The sequence below is a fragment of the Corvus moneduloides genome, chromosome 20 (assembly GCF_009650955.1).
Source record: "Corvus moneduloides isolate bCorMon1 chromosome 20, bCorMon1.pri, whole genome shotgun sequence".
In the NCBI taxonomy this organism is placed as follows: Eukaryota; Metazoa; Chordata; class Aves; order Passeriformes; family Corvidae; genus Corvus; species Corvus moneduloides.
Window position 1 is genome coordinate 4,822,724 of NC_045495.1, and position 23,262 is coordinate 4,845,985.

A 23,262-nucleotide genomic window follows, 5' to 3' on the forward strand; every position below is an offset into this window, starting at 1 on the left:
GTGTAAACGTCAATAAAAATCCCAGAAGTGCCAGCTCATCAGCATTCTCAGGCACAGAAATGGTGAAAATATCACTGGATTTCCATGCTGTTAACATCAGGCAAAGAAGCCTCCATTCTTCAGTCTAACCTTAGAGTTTGTAATAAGGTAACATCTCCCCCAAGTGAATGCTTATTATGAAAGCTAATTAATTGCTTTCCAGTAATGAGAAGTCTTTGGTGTTCAAAGAAAGCAATATTCACTACACAGGAATTAAACAGTTTATTGAAACAAAGCTCCCTCCATTTAAAGACCTCTTTCTGATTAACATCGTTACAAATAAAACCAAAGAAACTGAACATACAAACATACAAAACATGTATAGGCAGGAACTGTGAGCCAAAAAAAAAATCACTCAGGAATCCATAGTATTAATTGAAGAGAAAACTAAAGCAATGCTTTGTAGTTGCCTGGATTTCCCTGGGGGATGGAGAGTCAATGCTTATCTGCCTTCCTCAGAAGAGACAATTTTGATTAATATCAGACCCATCTGACTCAGTCTATTAAACCCTGAAGGAAGGATATTCTTCAGATATAAGAGATATGTCTTTGATTAATAATTCTACCATATTGCCATTCCAAGCATTAACAACTGCATGGCACCTGTGGAAAGTGAAAGCCTTTGAATGCTATGGAAGGGAACTAACTTGTACTAATAGACCTGTTCTCCTTTGTCCATATCTGAAAGCTGCATGACACTGTTCCTCCTACCCTCTGCTGAACAAGTCAAAGTGTCAAGGTTTGTCACTACTTCCTTGCAAAGGAGACAAAATGGTTATATAATCCCGCTTTACATATAGGAAGAGAGCAAAGTTACTTCAGACATTCTGAGTGGTTTGTCTAAAGACCTTGGCAAACTGTCTAGAGATTCCTCTTCAGCGCTGTCAGAGTTTAACAGACCACAACAGGCTACAAAATCGTGGCCATCAGAGTGCACTCTTACCTAGCAGGGCATATCTCCAGAGAAATGCATCAAATCACTCAGCCCACTAAGCTGGGCTGCCACGCACGGTGTAACTAATGTGGAATTGTCACACACAGGGCGGAGAAAAAGTCAATGTAACGTTATCTATTGAGTTTTTCCTGGAACTTCTAGGCTCAGCCAGCCAGCACTGGCCTCCTCACCCCAGCTGAGCATTTCTCCTGATGTTGGCAATCAACCTCTTGCTGTATTCTCTGTAGTTCACGGGTTTGACGTCCATTGCTGTGGCCTTAATACGGGATTCGTCCTGCGGAAGAGAAATCTTAGTATGTAAAAGAACATGAAGCACTCCAGGCATTTGGTTCTAACCTCCTTCTGCCCCAGTAACTTACTGCTCCTGGTATCTGGGTTAGCTGGGAGTGCCAACACAACTCCCAGAGCTGATATGTTGTTTTCATGTGAAACTAGCCACTCTTGATGAGCCTGAGAGGGAGCAGCAAGGATCCCCTCCTTCAGTGCTCGAGACTGGAAGTCTTTTGTGTGATCTTTGGAATCTTCTGTTCTCTGTGAGCAAGGGAAACCTCTCCCCACAAACATAAGAGGAGGAAGTCACCTCCTACGGAGACAAGTCGAACTACAAAAGCCACAAGTTACATTATTTGCCTTTTGGGCAACACTTACATTGTAAGTCTCCAGTTTCACTCGGATCCTGAACTCGTACGTGTTGAAGTTTGCGTTTTGGAACACTTCTTCAAAAGCCTGCTCGTTCTGAGGGAAGGACAAAGACAGGGATCAGCTGCAGACACTCCAGGCTCCCAGTAGTGCCATGAACTTTGAGAACAGCTCAGCTTTTGGGGAGGTTGGCAAAACACTGGAACTACCTGGCCCACACAGGCAGAGCTGAGTCTTCCATCGTCCCATTTTAAATGCCAAACCCCTAACTCAAAACTTTTTAAAGATAAAAAGGTGACAACTTCCTAGCTGCCTAGACAAAGGAACATACAATTGCACTGAATCTGCAACCAGGTACAAGGGAAAAAAATACTACAGATCTACAGGAGCTGCCAAACTGGCTAATTCTGATGTTGTGCTGTGACCACAAACACTGACAGAGTTAACTATTTCCCTATTAATTGCCTTATTAGGCATTTTGGTTTTCTGCTTATCCATCAAAGCTGCATGTATCCTTCACATCCTGACACAGGCCTATCTAAGAGAATGTTCTATAAAAAAAGTGGATCCATGTTTTGAACGTGCTTTAATAACCATGAGAAGACTCTGTCATATTTATAACATAAGCTGCTTCTAATTACCATATGAACACTAAACATCATCATCATCATTTATAACAGACAATTTGTCAAAACAGTAGAAAAGGAGCAAGCAAGTCGTGGAGACTGTGAAAAAAAAAAGTTTATTTTTGTGAAAATATGAGCCGTAAAAACCTTTGCTGACATTCCAAAAAAATCCTGCAGCCCCCTGATGATACTGACAAGTAATTATTAATGCATTTATCTACCAGATGCACTTGACTTGATCAGTCACTCCAGCAGCAGACAGAGCATCTGATCTGGAATTGAACCCACCCCAGCTCCACTCACATTCCAAGTGTTACATCTGCTGTTTTTCACTGTGTGCAGCACTATTTTACACTACACAGTGATTCTCCTAGGGTTTAGAAAAGCACAACAAATGGAGGTGAACAGGAGCAGCTAGGTTCACAGATTACAGAATTCAGGCATATCCCTCCTGAATATTAAAACCCCTTCCTTTGGCCATCTTACGGATTAGAGGATAAAAAACTCACTTAATAAAGCATTTAGCTCCTCATTGCAGCTCTGTCACAAACTGTGGTAACCATTAGTGAGTTGAAAATGCCCTCAGCATAGCAGTCACTGCTACCCCACATCACCTCCTTTGGTATCTAACAAGCACAGACAAGAAGCAGATGAAAAACCTTGCCCATGTATCTGTGCTTAGTGTGATCACGGGCTGTACATGGACTCCATCCATACTGTGAGCAGTGAAAAGACTCCCACCAACTTCACAAGACACTGCATCAGGTCTATCAGAGAAAAACCACTAAGAAAAGCTTACTGCAAATGCATCGAGTACCATTTTTAAAGGCTCATAAAAGTGTCAAATCAAAACCAATTTCTCCTGGAACACAAAGCATTCCCGCTCAAGGGCTCACTCCATATTATGTTCCATTTTCTATCCTCAGCCATTTCCATTAGGCAGCTCTTCAAAAGACATTACATGTTTGTACTGGTACACAGGATCTGCTGTCTCTCCTTCCCCACCCAGTTCTCTTCAGCATTAAAAGCGACTAAGAAATTTTGTTTAAACTCTAGCAGAGATTAAGCACAGCTGAAGTAAGAAAATATTGACAAGTTAAGAGTGTCTGAAAATGGAAATGCAAAAAGTGCAAGCACATCTAATTAGAATCCCCTCAGCAAACCATCTTCCTACAGAACAGAGGTGTCCAGCCTTCCTAATGCCACAAAAACTCAGCACCCCAGAACCACAAGCTTTGTACCCTTCACCCCCTGACATCCAGAGTGCAGAAAATATCCAAAAATCATCCCATATTACAGGAAAAATAGCCCTGCTTTGCACAAACAGTGGTCTACAACAGTGTCTCAAGACAACAGCCTCAACAATCCCTCCTGCTTCATTTCCCTCCCACAGCCAAGCAATGGGTTAACCAACAACTGGGATATCTGTGGAGTCCTGGAATCAACCAGCCTTAGCCTGGGAGCACAGCAAGGCTCATATGCAATTCAGGAACTTATCATGCATTCCACATCATCATTTAAAAACAAAAAGCCACACAGTTTTTATACAGCACACAAATTTTAAAAAAATATCAGGAAAAGATTGTTTTGGTTGGAAGAAAGAAAAATGCAGCAGAAAAGCACAGAGTGACAAAGGGAAGATAATACTGTCTGTTAGTGTCCAATGACTTACAACCTTAAAAACTGTTCTAATCTGCCACAGAAAGATCACTTCAGCATCTCTGCCAATGACCCATTTTACAAATCATGGTTTTCATCAGACCCACAAAGTTCTGATGTTATTTGGTGGGGAAAAAAAAGAGCCTTCAAAAGTGGGCTCACACACATTAGTTGAAAAAGCTTCCTGCCTACTTACAAAGATACATACAAAGTGTTCTGGAACTTTTTGGTTTTGTAAACAAATTTTTGGAACACGTTAGGGATAATGTTGTCAGCATTCATTGCTAAAACAGGGTTTTTATTCAGATTCTTCCCATCTAGGTACAATGATAAAACAGGCTGTCTTTTCTACCGGAGCCAACACGTGTTAAAGCTGTCAGTCCCCCAAAGGCTGTGGCACAACACTTGAGTGATCAGCTGCCTCTCCAGGTCCAGGTGATGAGGACAGGCTGATCTCCAGCTTTCAGCAGCCAGAAGAGCTCAGAGGTAGACAGACTGACTGTGGGAGCAAACTATGGGGGAAACCAGGCAAATCTCTGTTCTTCAGGCAGATGGCCTGTGGAAAATAATCCCGAGGAGAGTAAACAAGTCCCTGCCAAGAACTTCGGGTGAGGGAGAAGCAATGATTTGTGAACTTGTAAAAGATACTGAAGGCCAACATCTGGAGGACAACCTCGGGCTGGGCTGAGCTGGCCTATCACCCAGAGAAAGGGCAAATTTGTAACCCTTGACAAATGAAACAGAATATCCTTTTCTTTCATATGGCATTTTTTAATGTGTTTTAATAATGTTGTTAATTCCCACAGCAAGTACATGAACATACCCCACTGCCTTTGCCACATTTGCTGTACATTCACACACAAATATCAGACCATGCTTCTCTGAGGGATCAGCACTGGTGTTCCACACAAACCTTACATCTTTTCCAGAGCTGCCTTCAAAACATTACAAGAATATTTCCTTACCAGAAGGATCAAAAAAAACCCAAGAAATTTGAGGGCAGCCCAACACAAAATGTGTGAAACATAGTTCAGCTTTGAGACAAATGTAAAAATACAATAGGCTAATTGACTGACCTTTTCCTTCAGTTCTCCCAGGAAAGCTGCATTTTGCCCAAGAATGAATTCTGCTGAATCTTGAAAACAAGTCACCCACTGATATTCCAGACAGTCTGCAATGGTCACCTAGAATACAACAACAAAAGCCAAAAGGTTATTTCACCCAGTTGCCTTTTCCTCCAGAAAGACAGAAGACAACACAAAAGAAGAAAACATCTCAGAGCTATAGAGAGTTTTAAATTTCCAGTAACTCTCAGAGCCTGACCTGTTATGTCCCTTCAATCACTGAGGGTGGGAAGCAGTGACTTCCTACCTTTTTTAAGTTCCACAGAATGTCCATAACTTAACACAAGTTAATACTGGCAGTAGATTGAACCACAGGGAAAGGCCAACAAGATTATAGCAGGACAACACTGATAGATGCTCAGCTGTGTCCTGCTGCCACTGATGAGCTGTGAGCAAGAACAGGTATCCCACAACAACCACCACCAAGGGGGAACAGCAGCAAGTCTGCAAACTGAATTTACTTTGTAAATACCTGAATACTTGAGCATAAATTCATGTAACACTATGTTATGCTATAAGGACACTATCAAAACATTCAAGAACAAGTTGAAAGATCCATTTCCAGCCTCACATGCATTTCCTGGCTGCTTTGACAATTAGGAATGAGGAAATGGGAGACACTGCTCTGAAGGCCTTGAGTGTACCCTCAGCATCCCCTTTATATTCTACAAGAATGACTCTGCTATGTAAAGCAGTTCATGCGTTCCTAGAAGTTATCTGATAAAAATTATTCAGAAGCAGTTTGTGTTTTAGTGAGGCTGCAGGGATAGTTCCCTTCTCTCTGCATGCCCACCTGGCAGAGCATTTCTAAGAAGCAGACACAACTCTAATTTATAATGTAAAACAGAAGAAGGTTCAATGCCTATGGTGTAAGTGGGCATCACAGTAATAATCCCCAGACAACTTTCTGAAGCAGGCTCCATTAAACCATGAAGCAGAACAATACCTACCAAAAAAACTGTACTAAATATAGGTAGCAGCTGTAAAAGTGCAATTACTGCTCTCCAGAAATGCCATTTTACTTCAGTTTATCTTCACTACTGAAGAGGCGGAGGCCATCTGTACTCTGCACTGCATAGTACACTTGGAAACCAAAATCAACTGAGCTAGCAGCAACTTTTTGGCAAAGAGAAAAGCTTTTAATTGGAGCACTAGGAAAACAAACTGCTAATCAGCTCAATGAAACATCCCTCACTCAGGTAGAGGAGACAAACCAGCTAAACACCTCCTAACTCCCAGGCAGCACAGACAGACAGACAGCACCTCAAAAGATTCTCTGCTTGGATTGTGCTGGGAACGTGGCAGGAACCGCCCTGAAATCCGATCCGGGTACTCACCAGGAGCAGCAGGCGGTACTTGAAGTTGGGGAATTCGCGGTCACACTTCTCACAGCGGTAAAGTCCATTTTGCTGGTCTATCACTTTCTTGTTGCAATCCTGAGAGGGACATGCCTGGTACATGCAGTTCTCTTTGCGCAGATGTACAATTGTGCCCACACAGCTAAAATAATCTGCCTGCGAGAGTGAGTGTGCAACATTAGCCTCAAAATACTCAATGTTTTCCCCATTCTGAATTAACTACAAAAGCAAGGCACCCATACTTGGATATTTAGGATTAGAAAGCTTAACAGCTATGGATTACCGGGAAACTGTAAATCAACCCCTCTGTTGCAATAATTTTCAGGCTTCCATTATGTTAATAAAGCCCCTACAGCAAGATTATTTTGTGTTTCCATTGCAGGAAACTCCAATTGCTAGGTCTTCTTTAGATAAAGCATATTTGATTCTCCATTGTGTCTGTTCAAATCTGCACTTTTTCACAGGATTAAGATTCTGCACTTTCCTACGCTTCTTTCAGGAACCAATACAAAAAACAGAAAGCCTATTGTGTAGTGTTACAGATAAGCATTTGATTAAACTATAGCCTACAGAACAAAATACCCACTCATCACACTAAAATAATCATCATAATGGTTTAAGACCACGGTCAAGTCTTTCAGCAGAAAAAAACAGAGGCTGCTTAAGAAGCACGGGCAAAAATTGTCACAGAAAGCAGCTGAATTACAGGTAAAGTGAGAGTGTTCAAGGCCAGGCTGGATGGGACCCTGAGCAACCTGATCTAAAGGGTGCCCATGATAAAGGGGTTGGAAAGAGGTGATCTTTAAGGTCCCTTCCAACCCAAACCATTCTATGATTTTAAAGGGTTTTTTTCCATGGATAAAAGCTCTTGTATATCCCGAACAGCTTGTTTTTAAGTTTGAAACAACAACAAAAAAAATTAACAATAAAAAGCAGTATAAGCCTAGAGAGGTTTCTGGAATGAAAAAGCAAAAGACCTGGGGTTTATTACCAGCTTTTCTATTGACCAAGTGTGCACCCTTGAAAACCACTTCCTCCTAATGCACCTGTTTCTCCTGGAACACTTTGTGCTGCTTATACGAACATCTTTGGGGTAAAAACATCCCCCCTTCATTTACACATGGCTTAGAATTCTCTTGCAAACAAAGTATCACGTTGCAACATCGACAACAAGCTTGGAATTATTTGAAGAACGGTAATATTAATTAACAGCATAAATTCCAAGGCAGTAAACACATACTGCTCAACACTTCAATAAGCAGAATACCTGCATAAAGCCTTGCTTTTTATTTTCTCCCCAATACACAAAGCTTGTGCTGAGTGGCCATGCTCTACCTTATCTCCTTGTCCCAAGTTCTCAGATTTGGCTTCAAACAAAGTTTTCCAGTTGGTATTTGCTCCAGCTGCTGGCCCACCCCTCACATCAGAGATGGAGGCACATTCCAGAAGCTGCCCCTCGGAGTCAAACCTGCAACCACAGAGATGCACTTCTATTTTTGGAGAGCAGACCATACAGACTTATCAAAAGCTTACGTTTATTTTCATGTGCTCGATACATGAGGGATTTTTTATCAATGATTGCAAAGGAAACAATTACAGTAATACGTGTATATTGCAAACAAAAATAGCATTTCAGAATAAGTTAACAGTCTGACTTAATTAGCACAGTATTTTATAAACCCACAAAAGGAGGACAGCTTTGTTCTATATAACTGCAATTTGTTTGCCAGCTAGTGGTCAAACCAAGCACTGCACACTTCTTAAGGCAGGCAGATAACAAGATTTAAGGGCATCAAGATATTTCCATAATTAAAATTAAATTACATGGTACCATTATCTTCGCAGCAGCTTCGAAAGAAAAAGCAAATAGCATTGAAAAGATTATGCTTCCTCTGTTAAAATAAGAAAGCACAGCTCTTCAGCAAAAGGTTGCACTGCCATCCCATTGCGATGGGCTTTGTGATTTCACAAACACACCAACGAGGCTCAAAAATTGAGCTTAATTAAAGTGTGACAGTAATAGCTCAGACCGACAATCAATTTTATCTCCAACAAGCCTCTGAAGTATGGGAGAGCCACAGCTCAATGACAAATGGAGGATGCCATTTATTTCATCCACATTTGGGTGATGTAACTGGAATTTGAAGACTCAGGATTCACAAGTCTGATGCTGTTGGCACTTAACCCTCTTCACATACACCACATCTCACCACGCTTATAGTTACAGCAGACAATTTAACAGCTACTTACAGGAGAAGCAACAATAAAATCACCTTGTTTTCCTGACAATAAAAGAGTTATTTTGCTATCTGAAAAATATCTGGCAAGAACTAGACACTGAGAGATGTCAAATAGTCCCTCCACACTAACTGAGTGCATATCAGATTCCACACAATGGAAAAACCTGTGGAAAAAAATGCTGTTCTCTCAGATCATGCCTCAGAAAGTGGAGCTGGTCAAGCCTGATTTCATGCTGCCTTTCCAAGGCTTTGGGTCAGCGTGCACTACCCCAATTTCAATTTTTCAAGGTCTGTCATGGAGTTAGAAGTTTTTTGAATTGAACAACTTAAGAAAGACAGCCTTCCAGGCTGTAGGGCTTGCAAGCCAGAGAAGTTTCTACAGCCCTGGAAGCCCTACCCTCTGCCACCTTCCCTCAGTGCTATACACACTGTTCAAGTACAAGGAAACAAAACAGAAACAAATACTCTGCAGGAGGCTGAAACAAAGCAACATAAACATACTCATACCATCCTCGGAGTTTAAAAGCCTCTGGGCTATCAGGGTTGATGACAACTGTGCTGGAGGACAGGACAGACAGGCTTCTGCCACCAAAGTCAGAGACACGGGCTCCTTTGATGGCAATCACAGGTTGTCTGGAACCATCAAACTGTTCAGCCTGCATGTGTGAAAAACCAGAGAGCAGCAGCACATTACAGGAAAGGTACTGAACTTGTGGTGATAATTCACAGGTCATGACAACAGACCAAGTGGAACTACCCTGCTGTTTCTAAAAGGTAAGGTTTTGAACGGTGTCATTAGGAGTTTAAGCAAAGGTAGGTGACAATTTTCTGTGCAATCCTAGCACCCCGTTTCCTGGGGAACCAGAGAATCTTTAAGTCACACGACTGGTTTGCCAGAAAGGATTGGTCCCCTCTGTTAGCAGTTTTACACCAGGATTTTAGGAAGGGAGATGTGTTATGGGAATGGAAACAAAATTAACTGTTCATATCAGACTCCTCAGGAGATGAAACAACTCACTCAGCTGCACTGAGCCAATCAAGTCCATCTTACTACCACTTACAGAGAAGTGCAGCTATGCTGACCAAACATTTTTACTCAACTCTCCATCTTCTGTTTTTTATCTCATAAAGCTGCTCTAATGCTGTTCAACTGCCATCACCTGAGTAGTCTGACACTACCAAAGAACCTCATGGCATGAGAGAGGGTTTGAAAGGTATAGATTTTATGGACCCCACACCACTCAGCAAGCAAGGGGAGGATCATGTGCTTGAAGATAACAAACGAGCTGGAGTTGCAGTGGTACTCACTGTACCCATGAGATGCAAAAAGAACAGAAAACATATCCCAGCAGTCATGGCAATGACTGTTGGAAAGGACATACAGATTCTAACCCTAACTCTTCCAGCTGCAAGCCACACATCACTCCACCCCAAGGCTTATTGATGCCTCTATTCTACAGGCAAGCAAACAGATTTAACTTTGCAAAATGCAGACTCTGATCTCTGTTGGAAGAGTTATGCCAGGAATTCTATACCAGTAGTCCCTCCTATTATAACCTAGTTCAATCTTAAGGCTTTGTGATACTGAACTTCAGTTTACTTCATTTGTATCAGCAGATGGTTAATGGTGTTTAGGTACCTACAGTAGCAGTGCACTTGATCATTTAGCCATAAAGCATCACCGTCAAGCTGGCAGGATCACTCCCATTTTATAGACTGGCACATAAATCCCTAAGTGTCTATAACAACAGTGGAAAACAAAGTAGCCTGTTAAAAAGATAAGGAAGCAGTCTACTGCAACCGTTCAAACTTTCACTTCCAAGGCTCTGATGCTTTTAAACTCCCAGTCTGAGATAGAGCCTCTCAACCTGCTCATTAGGTAGCAATTCATGCAGGGTAACATGTATGCCATCCTACAAATAAAATTCCTCTCATTTGAGACAGCCATAGCCACCAGGCTTTTCCATAATGAAACTGCAGCTCATACCCCTTCCTAAACCAGAAGCCCGTTACCTTCAGTACTTCGGCTTGAGACATAATGTCTGCAGTTGTTCAGAACACATTAGTCAGATCATGTCAGCAGTTTGTCAGAGAAAGGTTAAGAACATCACACCTGAACGCAACCAGACAGTCTTTCACCTTCTCTCGGCCCCTGATCCTTAAACATCCAGGGCTCTGTCAGTGCTGTGCCCATCTCAGGTGACAACAGCACTTTCCTCACCCTACACCAAGGAAGCTTTGCTTAAGAACAGGTAAGAGAGCACATACCTCGTTTCCCCACAGCGTGACTGTCACCAGCTTCCCTGATGTATCCATCAGATGCACGTTCCTCTTTGAAACCTCCCTATTGTTAGCCTTCACTGTAATTTTAGTGACATCTTCGTAGCTCTTACAAATTCCAATTACATCTGAGAAACAGTTACAATTTAGAGTTACTCAAGGGTCACAATTGGGGAATACAAGATCACAAGAGAAGAATTCAAACCTACTGTCAGATTTTTACCTTGTATCCCAGCTCCCTATTGAAATGAAATCTGATATGGAAATTAAGTGTATTATGGTAGGAATGTTCCACTACAGAACTCTTCAGTGCTTTAATTTTGTTGACGCAGTCATTAAGATATTCATAAATGCAAGCCTCACCACATTAGAGAGATCAAGGCATTGTAGTATCTTTTCCCATCACATTCTGTCAGAGGACTTCAGTCCTGATCATGCAACACACGCTTGCTGTTAAAGCACAAGCAAGAGCTTCAAAGTGATTGTAACACAATGAAACAACCGGCTCGTGCCTCCACATATCCCTGCAAAATCCTACACTGCAACTTTAACAAGTCTGCATGTTCAGGTGGTAAGAGCCAAAGCAATCCCCTTTGCACTCCCTAAAAATACACCACTTTTGCTATTACCCATCTACCTTTAAAATTCCCAGCTGAATGTCTCTGAATCACAGGCATCCTGTGCCTCTGAAACCTGAGAACCCTCGCCCCCACCCAAGCCTCTGATTTTTCCGGAGTACTCTGCCCAACGAATTACAGAAAAACAAACCTCCGATACTTCACAAAGCAAGCCAAAACAGTCATGCAGCTTGGACTTGGATGCAATGAATTATGCCAAAATCACTACAGAGATAATCACATAGTGAAAGAAAGCAAGACCACAGAAGGTATGAAATGCACACGTGCTGAGCAAGGGCATTTTTCTTTCAGCCTTTTCCTGTGGAAAACAGTATCATAGCACAATAAACAACTATCACCTACTGTCGTTAGTTTGAAGCACAAGATTGAAGAATAATTGTTATATATTGTTAGAAAACAGAGCAAAAACATCTTGAAAAATTGCCTAAGGCATTTTTAATGGCAACCACCACCAGATGACTTCAATTAAGAGATCACAACACTTGAAGCATCCTATGCTCACTACCTGCCCAGTATTCAGGACACAAAAATAAAACTTCAGAGCTTTAGAATCTGCCATTTTTTTACTTAGACTGACCAACAATCGAGTCTTTGGGCGTGTTCTCCAAGTCAGAGATGGATACAAAATCAAACTGAACAGATGGAAGATGCTGGGCATCATCACAGGGCACAACTGAAGTCTCATTAGTGAACGTAATCTCATAGTCATTCTTAACAGCTGTATATTGCTTGTTAGCAGTCTTCAAATTGCCTTTGGTAAAATAATATACCTACAGGAGAAAGCAATGAAACAGGGGATATTATCAGTAGTCAGGGAAAATAGATTGTGTTCACCTTTAAAAATCCTTGCTAGGCTCAAGCTCTTCTTTTCCAGCTCCTGTCACTCTAAGAAAGCACAAAGCTACCATACCTTGTTCAATTCAATGAGTGGAAAGAACTTGTCTGCTTGATCATTGAATGCAGTAGCTCTAATCTCACCCTGCAGGAAAATAGGGGAGCTGGTCAGAACTGAAATTTGGCATGGAAAAAGATTAAAAAAAAAATAAAATCTTTGCAATGTTAAGTGGCAGCAGTTCTGCAGAGACAGTGGGGTCTGCCAGGGTAGCTCCAGGCATGTGAGAAACAAACAACGTTCTCTTCACATCTGTAGTTAAGAGCTAAAAATGACATATTCTACACCTGACAATCAAACCTCATATTCAAGTCTCATTAGTACATCTACAGCTTCAGAATAAAAAGCATAAGAACTACATCCATCATAGAGACACCTCTGAAAACGCCAGTAAAACTGGCATTGATGAAATAAAATTCAAACAGACCCCGCAGCTCCACAAGTTAGCACACAGTATATTGTGATGGCTCCCACTCAGATATGTCTATAAGTAAGAATTAATAACAATTATACCCTCACTAGATATAAACACTGTTTAAACAAAAAAAAAAAAGAAAGAATACAGACACTCTGCAGAGAAAACAAATGCCTGGTGACAACATTTTACATCATTAACCTCGCATTTTACACTCAATATAATCTAGCAGAATCTTGTTTGTTTTCACGACAAAAGGCTGTAATTTGATAAGAGGTTTGACAAACTGCAAGTTTAGTTAGATTAACCAGATACCATTCCCCAAACAAACCACAGAGGAAATTTCTCAGCATTACAATAATTTGTACTCCAATTTCCTCATGAAAATTGAAAGCTTGTAACTTGGAGCTAATGCTGCTCTCACTCCCTGTTTTGTAAGGTGTAGCTCAGCCAGGAGGAGACGTCACTCTCAATCTACAGGAAACCACCACAACCCTCAGTATTAGGTTGTCAGCTTGCATAAACAACTCTATTTTGAAGCTGCAAAAATCCAGTCACACACTATAGACTTTGATGAAAAATAATCAGCAATGCTGCACATTTAAGACTTCATTCTGGATAAAAACTGGCACGTTGATGCGCAATTTAATGAATGCGGGGATACAAGTTTCAGTTGTAATAAAAAAAAAATCATTTCCGAAAAATGCACTTTATTTCCTCTATTCTGGCTTTATGAAAGGTTCATCAGCATCTGGCATGCATTATCTTTGTCTCAGCATATGACACTTACACTTTCATCAACCAGCTCTATGGAAAAGAGCTTTCCTTCACCACGGGAGTTGCTCCACGTGCGGATCTGGCCTTTTTGGGTGACCCGAGCACAAATGGTCCACCTGAAATCATGCAAGAAATCACTGTTCTGCATCTCTTTTCATCTTTTTAAAGAAGAGATTGACTTGACAAACCTTTGGAACCGGAACGTGACTATTTAAGAGCCAGAATCTTCCCACTGCACCTCGGCAACTCTTTTGCTTTCTGTTTTAATGGCCTAAACCATTAAAGGCAGAAAGTTGTAGAGAAGGCAACAAAGCAGCCATAAAGCATCCAGTATGATAATAATAGTGAACAATCCTTCTGCACAGAAGCAGGCCTCGAATCTTTTACTCTTCCAGGGTACATTTCTCACACAGCAGTTTGCCTGCTCTGAAAAGCCACGCCAGAACTCAAGAGCTCAATTATAGGATTCGCATTTAACTTGGGTAATCAAATCAGTTTGCATAACTTAAAAATGTCATTCACTAAATAATTACATCCTCATGCTTTTCAACAGCTCAGTAGCCGAAGTGAATAGCTTACTGAGCTGTTTTGTCATTAAGTTACCAAAAAGAAGGTTGCTTTAGGAAAAAAAAAGCCCCAGACAAGTCAATCGATTTTCAACTGAAATATTAAAAACCTATCAAGCTCAGCAGGGCAGCTGCACCAAGACAATGGCAAGGCAAATCTCGGATTGTTAAGAGTGTTGATGGAATTTAGATAAAAAAAAGAAAAAAAGAAAGAAAGAAAAAAAGAAAGAAAGAAAGAAAAGAACACCCTTCTCCACAGAAAAAAATAAAAAAAGAAAACAAAATCCCAAAACAACAACAAAACCCCAAAAAACCAAAACAAGTGTTTCTATGGAAGGTTTTTTGCTTGTTTCTCTGGGTGCTTTTGTGGTTGTTGTTGGGTTAGTTTGTTTGAACGTAACCAATAAAGTCCAAAGAATTCAATGAATGATTTGACAGAGGCTCACACACAAAAAAGCAAAACAAAGCTATTGTTCCTTCATGCCTGTGACATGAATACAGCCTGGCAAACCACAAGAACTCACTTGGACTGGTATGGATTCAAGCTGGCAATTGGCACCACTTTGGCCTGAGACCCCCCAGGTGTCTTCAGGGCACTGGGAGCACTCGCTTTTCCAAACTGGTTGGAGGGAGCGTGGTACTTGGGAGCAGCAGGACCTTCCAAAAACCACAACAGAGCAGAGAGCATTTCAGCCTTGCACAAAAAAATCAGGTTAAAAACCAACTCAAGGTGCAGAACTTTCTCACATTGCCATGGGGAGCCACAGAGAGGGCAAAGTTCCAGGGAACACTGGAGATCCCTGTGCCACGTGGGCACCACAGAGGGGCTTGAATTTTGTTGAATCATTTCTGCTCTTGGTCACAAGTGTTTTCTAGGCTGCAAAATGCAGCAGAAGAGACACTCTCAGACCTTTAGAGTGCTTGCACTGAAGTGGAGATGTGTCCAGAGTCAAGCACTCGAACACAGATTAAGTGGCAAACAACTGTTTAGCATTAAATTCTCTAAAACAAAGGGATGGTTTGGGTTGGAAGGGACTCATTCCAACCCCCTGCCAAGGACAGGGACACCTTCCACAAACAATGTTACCCAGAGCCCCTTTCAACCTGGCCTTGAACACTTCCAGGGATGGGAAATGTTAGATTAAGACACCACTTGGGGGGAACAACTAAGGAAAAATACCCCCCACATAGTTTTTTTGACATAAAGTGATACTGCTAATTCTCAACTCAATCTTGTCAATGTATATGCACAGAACTCTTGTGATCAGCTTTAAGCAAGGAAGGAAGGAAAAGCTTGTTTTCTGCTGCAAGTTTCTAAGCAAATGTCAAAATTTTACTATTTAAAAATCCTTCCTAAACACAGGGGTAAAGAATACAGACAAGTTAAAGCAACACCAAGAATTAGGATTGACAACATTTTAGCTAAAAAAAAAAAAAAAAAAAAAAAAATCTATAGGCTGACATTTAAATTGATTGCATCTTTCAGTATCTCACTGAAATCTTGATCAAAAAACCACGTTTCTAGATGTACTATCAAATAATTTCAGTGTTCTGCCTAAAACGCTTGGCCTCTATCTCAGCACTGATAACACACACACTTGTTGACCAGCTCCAAATTGTAGCATAATTTGGGTGTCCACAGAGCACTGTTTCAAGAATGCAGCATTAACTGAATAAAGTTGGTTTTTTTGGTTTTTTTTTTTTCCCCCTTGGGGAAGGCAAGGGAAGTGGGACAATTTTTTTTTCACCCTTTTAAATCTAAGTATAGAGTTCTCTTGAGAGAATTCACCTTGTCAAGCTATGGGCTACCCCTCAATGGATAGTTTCTTGTGCAACACCATTATGGTAAGGATTTATTTAAATGGAAGCTGTAGTTTCTCACTGCACAGATCAGAATTCCTGCCCAGGATGACTCTTACCTGCTCCAGACAAATTGCCATTTTGTTGCTGTGGTTTGCTGGCTGCTGGGTTTCCTGCTGGAGCTGCAGAACGTTGCTGCCCTTGCCCTGGTAATTAAATGGAAAGAGACCATAGAGTAGAGTAGGGAGCACAGTAATTAAAAATTTAGAAAATAAGACCTGCATGCAAAAAAAAAAAAAAATTAAAACCACAGAGAACAGGCTAAAATCCAGGTGTTTTAAGACATAGGAGCAGCAAGCTATCTGTTGAACAACATTACCATGGAGGAATTCCAGTCAGATCCCTTTCCTCAAGCAACTGCTTTCTACTTGGAAAGAACTCAGGGCTGATGGTGATTTAAAAGGACAGACCTGAAGTAATCTTGACAACTTTTCAGTGTTTATCAGCTGCTATTGCTCTGACAGGTAGTTTCTGCTCCTACCTAACAGCTAAGATAAAAAACTGTGGAGAATTCTGTCTCACAACTCAGAAAGGGCCAAAAATCCACTGGGTAAAGTCAAACCTGAAGTTAACACAAGACAAAGAAAACACCTCCTGTATTTTATTTTCAAAATATGAAGATGTTTAATGTGGGGGTGATGGAGTCATCACTTCAGAATTCACCAGGGCCCCTCTTGGCACACAGCAGTAAATTGCTTAGGGAGCAAAGTGATGCCTTAGTGTATATAGATTGTCCATTTTTTTAGATTCCAGGACTTTTACTTGTCTTAAATTAATGATAAATTACAAGGGAAAGAGCAGACAGGCATATCTAAAGGAAAAGTCCATTAAAAGACTAATTTACCATTCAAAAAATTTGAATTCCTTTACAATATAATCTGCCTTTAGATGAGAAAATATCCAACATTTTTGTCCTTTTGGACACAACTAATCTTTCAGGTCTTGGTTTGCAGGGAGACCTAGGCCTGAGCAGGCAAAGACCCCCTGATTTGGGATGTGAGGAGGAAGATGGTCAGAGAAAGTGGAAAAGAAGGTCAGACCAAGCCTGTAGAGCACCACAAGGAACAAAAGCAGAGAATCCCAGGACAGAGGGACGGCACCAAACTACGGGAAAGGAGCAGAAACAACACAAGGAAACCCCAGCATGGTGTTGCCTGATGTGGTACAGCCTACAGAAGTAACTCTCTTGTTATTTTTAATCCAAAAGCCAGGTCCTTGCACAAACCCCAATCTGCTCCTCTAACTTGCCGCAGTAGAGTCACATCGGTGAACTGGTGACAGTCTCCCTGGCAACAGCGTGACGTCAAACAGCAAAACGTGTATTTACTGCAGGTTCCACTAGATGGAGGAGCCAGGTCTCCCCCTTGCTCAGTGGCCTCAGGTGCTCAGAGGGTCAGCACTCCACACCCAAACTCATTTTGTGCAAGGGAAGGTGGAAAAAAACCCAACAAGAAAAAAGAGAAAAATATGTCTGGTCAGGGGTGGAATATTCAGGAAGAACAGAATGTGGGTATGAAGCAGCAAGAGGTTTCCTTGCTACTTTTGTTGCAAATATGTTTTTTTCTGTAGGAATTCTGTGATTAAAAAAAAAAAAACCCACTGAAAACCAAACCAAAGACCACCACATACATTGGAACACGTGCGCGTTATGAAACACAAATTCACATTTTAATGGCTGCCTACCCACAGCCGAGTGTTTCTCAACAGAGTAAGAATAAATTCACACATCTGTGCATGTGTTCAAATACAGAAGTAGCAGAAATATCTCTCCAATTTTCTTGCTTGGAGAGCCTAGGGACTCCTAAACTGTGATTTTTGGTGGCTGGTGGCCTACAGATCACTTAAAGTGCTCAGAAAACCGAGGAGGCTGCCTGGTTTTTGCTGTTAGTTTTTATTAGCAGGAGGTGAAAAAACCAGCTGAAATACCTGCTCACATTTCTGCTGTATGTAGTGGGTTAGGCAAACCCAAGACCTTTGCCTGCAGCTGCCCCACAGCCCACTCAAAGGCAATAACTGTGTAACAGGAGCCCTCAGCTTCCAATAATTTGTCACCAAGAGGTTCTGCCACAGGGCCGTGACACAAGACCTGCCCCAGAACTGAGCAGCAGGGAAGGGAGAGAAAGGGAAAAAAAAAAAATGCACTTAGAAACAACACACACCTAAATCACACTGGTGGGAAGGGCAAGAATAAGGAGTTCAAGTGAATGTGTAAGTACATAAACATTTCACCATGGAAAGATTAATGACAGAAGTTAAACATAAGTAGCAAGTCATTGTCATAGGGAAAAGAAAGTCCAGCAGCAGAGTAATTTGAATGAGATTAAAGACAGTAATAACACAACCATCCAGTCTTCAACAAGAACTGAAATGCTCAGTCTTAATTTTCAATACTATTATGAGAGGCTGCCTGAAAAGTTTTTATGATTTGTAATAAGAAGATTGTGTCTCCAGCTTCCTTGTTAGGCAGATTAACCACCTACTGCTCCCATGTAAAGTGGCCAAAAGCCAGCTTCTCACCCCCCTGGGGCCCACTGTGCTATTAAAGTCTGAGAAAGAATATTCCTTAATCCTAGGTCTGGCAGTCTGAAACCTGTACTTCAAGGAAAACCAAAAGTAGGGCTAAAAGATGCATTTTTAAAATACCAGAAGTTTTTTTTTAATGGAAACCACAAAGTACATTTAAGATGCTCATTCTGCATTAGCTGTGTGTCCCTCAAAAACACAATTTCCTAATATATACAGGAATTTAGAGAATGTGCAACTTGAAATACACACCTCTGCCATTTTATCAAGACTTTCATGACAAATCTTGCAGCCTGCAGAGCAGCAAGGCTGGGTTAAGCTTACTTAATCCAAAGTACTACCATCTTCTGTATCAGAAACCTTATTTAGTATCAAATAAAAGGGTATGACATCATCAGAGTAAGATCAGTGTTAAAATGAAACACACATCACATCCTATTTGGCATCTTTTATCTAGTGCAAGCCCACACATATTATGACCACAGACCTGTAACATCTCCAAAAGAGTTTAGATTTGAAACCTTCATCGCGGAGTATTTTTGTAAGTCCAAATGAAGAACACAACTTTGATCAAAGTAATGGTAATTTTACCAGAATTTATAGTTAAAGGTATATTTTCAGCTCAGTTCTGTCAGATACCACGTTCTCAGTGGTTTCTAAGCAACAATATAACTGAAAAACACTATAGTTCACAAGCTCTTGTATCACATAAGCAGGGAAATGGGAGAAAGGCACGAAACAGTCTGCTCAGTAGCTATTCTGAAAGTCTTGGTCTCTACAGCAACTGTGGGATTAAACCATAAAATCTGAGATGTCAACACATTTTTTAAACAGCAATTAGCTAAGTAACTATCAAAGGAACAAAAGATTCTTTAGGCTCATTTAACAAACGCCCCTCTTAATTCCCTTGGAAAAAGTTAATGAAGAAAGATGTCTTTGCCTTTGCAACAGAGCAGATTTTTAACCAGAAGAGCAATGTACCTACCACCATTGTTGGACCAAAATATTCTACAGAAAACTCTTGCCACTAATGTGTGGTCCCTTAGTAATAAAAATATATTAGTTCACTTCTCTCAGGATAAAAAAAAAATCTTCAGGAAGAGCTGTTTGCTATTAAATTCCAGCCATTATCTGTGTATACATCACTGACAGAGCTGTTCAAATATTTTCTTTAAGTGCTTATTATTCTCCCTCCTTTTTTAAAAGATCAGAATTGGAAGAGCAAAATAGACTTTTGAATGTTCTCGGAGGAAAAATGTTTTAATTTATAGAAACATTTGCATGAGAACTGCAAGCTCAGCACACAAAAGTGAGGAACACAGTAATTTATGCAACATAACAGACCCAAATAGATTAATGGCAGGTCAAATTAAGGTTCACCCAGTGCCTCAATCCTTTTTCAGCTGGGCATGGTAGGGATGGGTGCTTAGGGAATTCTGTGCTCGCCTTGTTTTCATACCAGTCTCTCGTCTATGCACTTGGAACAATCTAAGTTTTAGTGCTTCCTGCACCTAACATTCATGCAGAGGATGTATTGTTATGTTTAACAGCCTTTAATGGATTTCTCTTTCACATCTAATTGCTTTTTGAACCTGTGCCAATTTTTGGCACCTACCTCCACAAGTTCCATAATTTAACTATGCAGTTTAGGGGTGTGGTGCAGCCTTTGTTTTACAACCACTGCCTGACAACAGGAGAGCTGAAGAGCATCAAACGAACATAGGAAAGAGAGAGAGAGAGAGAGATTCATCATTCTTTATTCATCCCCTCCACGCCATCTTAGACTTTTACAGATCATTATTCCATCTTCCTCCTCCTGTTTTCTTTCCAGACAGGAGAAATTATAATCTATTTGATTACTCATTATGAGGAGACATAAAATAGCTTCCGCTTACTTACTGGAACTCGAGGTAGAGACCACTCACTACAATAAAAACCTGTCAAGGTTATAAGGTATAGATGTTCCAAATACCATGGAGAAATTGTAGCTTTAGCCACAATGCAGAGTTTATTAAAATATGAACAACCCCCAGTTTGCGTTACACAAACAAAAAGGATTTTCAAGATCTGGACATCGCTGTTCCAGGCATAAAAAAACTGAATGTGTCTTCTGACTGCTTCTTTTAAGTGAAAGAGAGAAGCTAAAAGGCTCTCAGAGCTGACAGAAAAGTATTTACTTACAGATACTCACCTTCATTGTATGGCTGGGGATTGCCAATAGTCCCACCAACCTGATCAGCAGTTTGCATGACATTTACATCCATCAGGATAACCACTCTCCTACAACACAGAACAGACAGCAAATAAAGACTTTCACTCCCTCTCCAAGTCCATCTCTGAATATCCTTTGCAGCAGATGAGAGAACCAAGCACTAAGGGCAGATGCTTTGGATGAAGGATCTGGATGACAAAAGCTCTCCAGTGTCAACAAAACCTTCTCTTGAGGGACAAGTAAGCTTGAAACAATATCACACTGCATCAAGGACAGGTGATGGCAGGCTGAATAGGCACCAAAAATAGCTTGGGAAACCATTGTGTTTTAAAAGGAGCAAAACCATACCAGATTTTATAAGACAGAATACATTCCCTGCCTCAAAAGTAGTCTTCTCCCAGAAAAAGCACTGAATAAAAAGAATACAAACCTCAGTTCATATCCTGCTTATCATATACATAGCTCTTCTGTTTCACCTGGATCCCTTCTCATTTTGCAGTACCCCATCCCCTCAAATTTTCCTCCTATCCTATTTCCTCACGTTTTAATAAAGGACCAGATTCCACAACACCTAAGTAACAAGATATCTTCATTGCTTCTTTTCAACAGCAGGTAATTTGAAGGAAGCTTTGTACAAGTATTTGGAGTATTCCAGCTGGAATTGGAGTATTGCAACTGGAAACTTTATATTACTAAACAACTGAACCAGATACATCTGATCCCACTAGATCAGATCTATCCCATCTGATCCCACTAGATGACTAGAGTCACAATCTGCAATGTATTTCTTCTGTTACTGGTGCTGTGGACTTTCACTCTTGCACCCTAAGGCCTGAGTATTTTCAGATAATCCTAATCAAAAGCACTTGGGCTCTGCTTAGTAACAAAGGACAGAGCCTCCAGTAGTGCAGCTGCCTTTCTGTAGGGCTGTACTTAAAGATTAACACAAATACCTTCCATCTTTCAGGCTGTTGACAATGAATCTGTTAACCTGGCAAATACACCGGGCTGACAAGCGTTCCTGTTCCACCAGGGAGTTCAGCTGTGTTGCCAACATGAAAGCTGCAGGAGCAAAGGAAAATATTGAAGAAATTCACAGTGCCAGCTTTAAAAAGGGGCTGCCATGGCTGGCCACAACTTTTCCAGCTAGTCAAGCATTGCACCGGATCTACAACTTGCTCAGTTTGAGACAAAGAAAACAGTGCAACTGCTAAGAAGTCACCAAAACTGACCATAAACTTTGCTGTAGTTATTGCCCACACTTCAGAGTGCAGTGATAGCTATAATGTTTGTATATCAAAGAAGTGAGAGGAAGATTAAGCTAAAATACTTTAAAATCAATGTTATACATATAGGTTTCTGTATTTTCACAACCCGCAGCAAGTTAATTGCTTACATTTCACAAAGTTCCAGAAGACAAAGATTTCACCTAAATTACAAAATGCAGTGGCACAGTGTACACCACAGTCTCCTTCAATATTCATTTCACCACTTCGCACCCAGTCACTAGACCAGGAACTTTATCACCCTTAGCATCTCCACACCTACAAAAACCTCACAAGCAGCTTATCATACTCACAGGAAAGGGTGTTCACCCCATCACTCATCAGCACTCGGTAACGTGGGGGCCCAGTTCCTGTAGCAATAGCTCGTGTATTCTGCGGGGAAAAAAACCCCCAGGCTGTCAGTTCACGCTTGTCCAGAAACTTTTCAAGAACAGAAAGTAACATCAACAGCAAGCGATTCATCTACTCGGCTTTCCTGAGCACTAATACCAACAGCATAGCCCAAGCAACATAAGACAAAATTAAGAGAACTCCAAGTAGAGCAGCCTTGCTCTGCAGTGGAAGTTTGGCTGCACTCAGGAGCCCACATGCAGTCACCGAGGGGCTGGCACAGGAGGGAAGGGACAGTACTCACGATCACTTGCAGCACGGGCTTGGAGACGTCCTCCCCCTGCATGATGGCCTGGAGAAACGAAAGAGACGCTCAAAAGGTGCCACCACCTCGCTCGAGAACGCCTCGCGACCCACAGTGACAGAACCACACAACCAACGAGGCTGGACCTCTAAGATAATCGGGCCCAACCTATGAAGGGCTGTACCCAAGGAGCTGAGGGGGATCTGCCGTAGAAGAGCGCGGTTATGGCTGTCACCGCTGGACCAGAGCCACCCCCCGGGACCAGGCCCCGCTCCGGGCCTGGTTCTCCCCTCGGGACCGGGCCGGCCCCGGAACCCAGGTGCGTCCTTCACCTCCCACCCTAACCAGAACCAGGCCCACCCCAGCCCGGCCCAGCCCCAGCCGCTCACCGCGATGGCCCCCTCGCTCAGCCGCACGCTCATGGTGCCGCGTCCGCCGCTGCCGCCAAATCCTCCCGCCGCCGCTGCCGCCACCGCCTCCTTCCGGCGCCGCCTTGCGTCACGCCGTGCGTCACACGGCAGAGCAGCTCTCCTATTGGC

General features: G+C 41.7%; 1 protein-coding gene across 1 annotated transcript; it reads right to left on the reverse strand.

Moving 5' to 3' along the window:
• Window positions 1-237: 237 nt before the first annotated feature.
• Window positions 238-23,219, reverse strand: RPA1 (replication protein A1). Its single transcript, XM_032129806.1, has 17 exons — window positions 23,113-23,219; window positions 22,724-22,771; window positions 22,383-22,461; window positions 21,757-21,865; window positions 20,783-20,871; window positions 16,128-16,214; window positions 14,733-14,865; window positions 13,656-13,758; window positions 12,469-12,537; window positions 12,136-12,328; window positions 10,909-11,048; window positions 9,148-9,296; window positions 7,736-7,868; window positions 6,380-6,556; window positions 4,995-5,102; window positions 1,643-1,729; window positions 238-1,268 (listed from the first exon to the last, which is right to left on the reverse strand). Exons 1-17 carry the CDS (start codon window positions 23,143-23,145, stop codon window positions 1,161-1,163), a joined length of 1,845 nt encoding a protein of 614 aa, XP_031985697.1. The 5' UTR covers window positions 23,146-23,219; the 3' UTR covers window positions 238-1,160.
• Window positions 23,220-23,262: the final 43 nt, after the last annotated feature.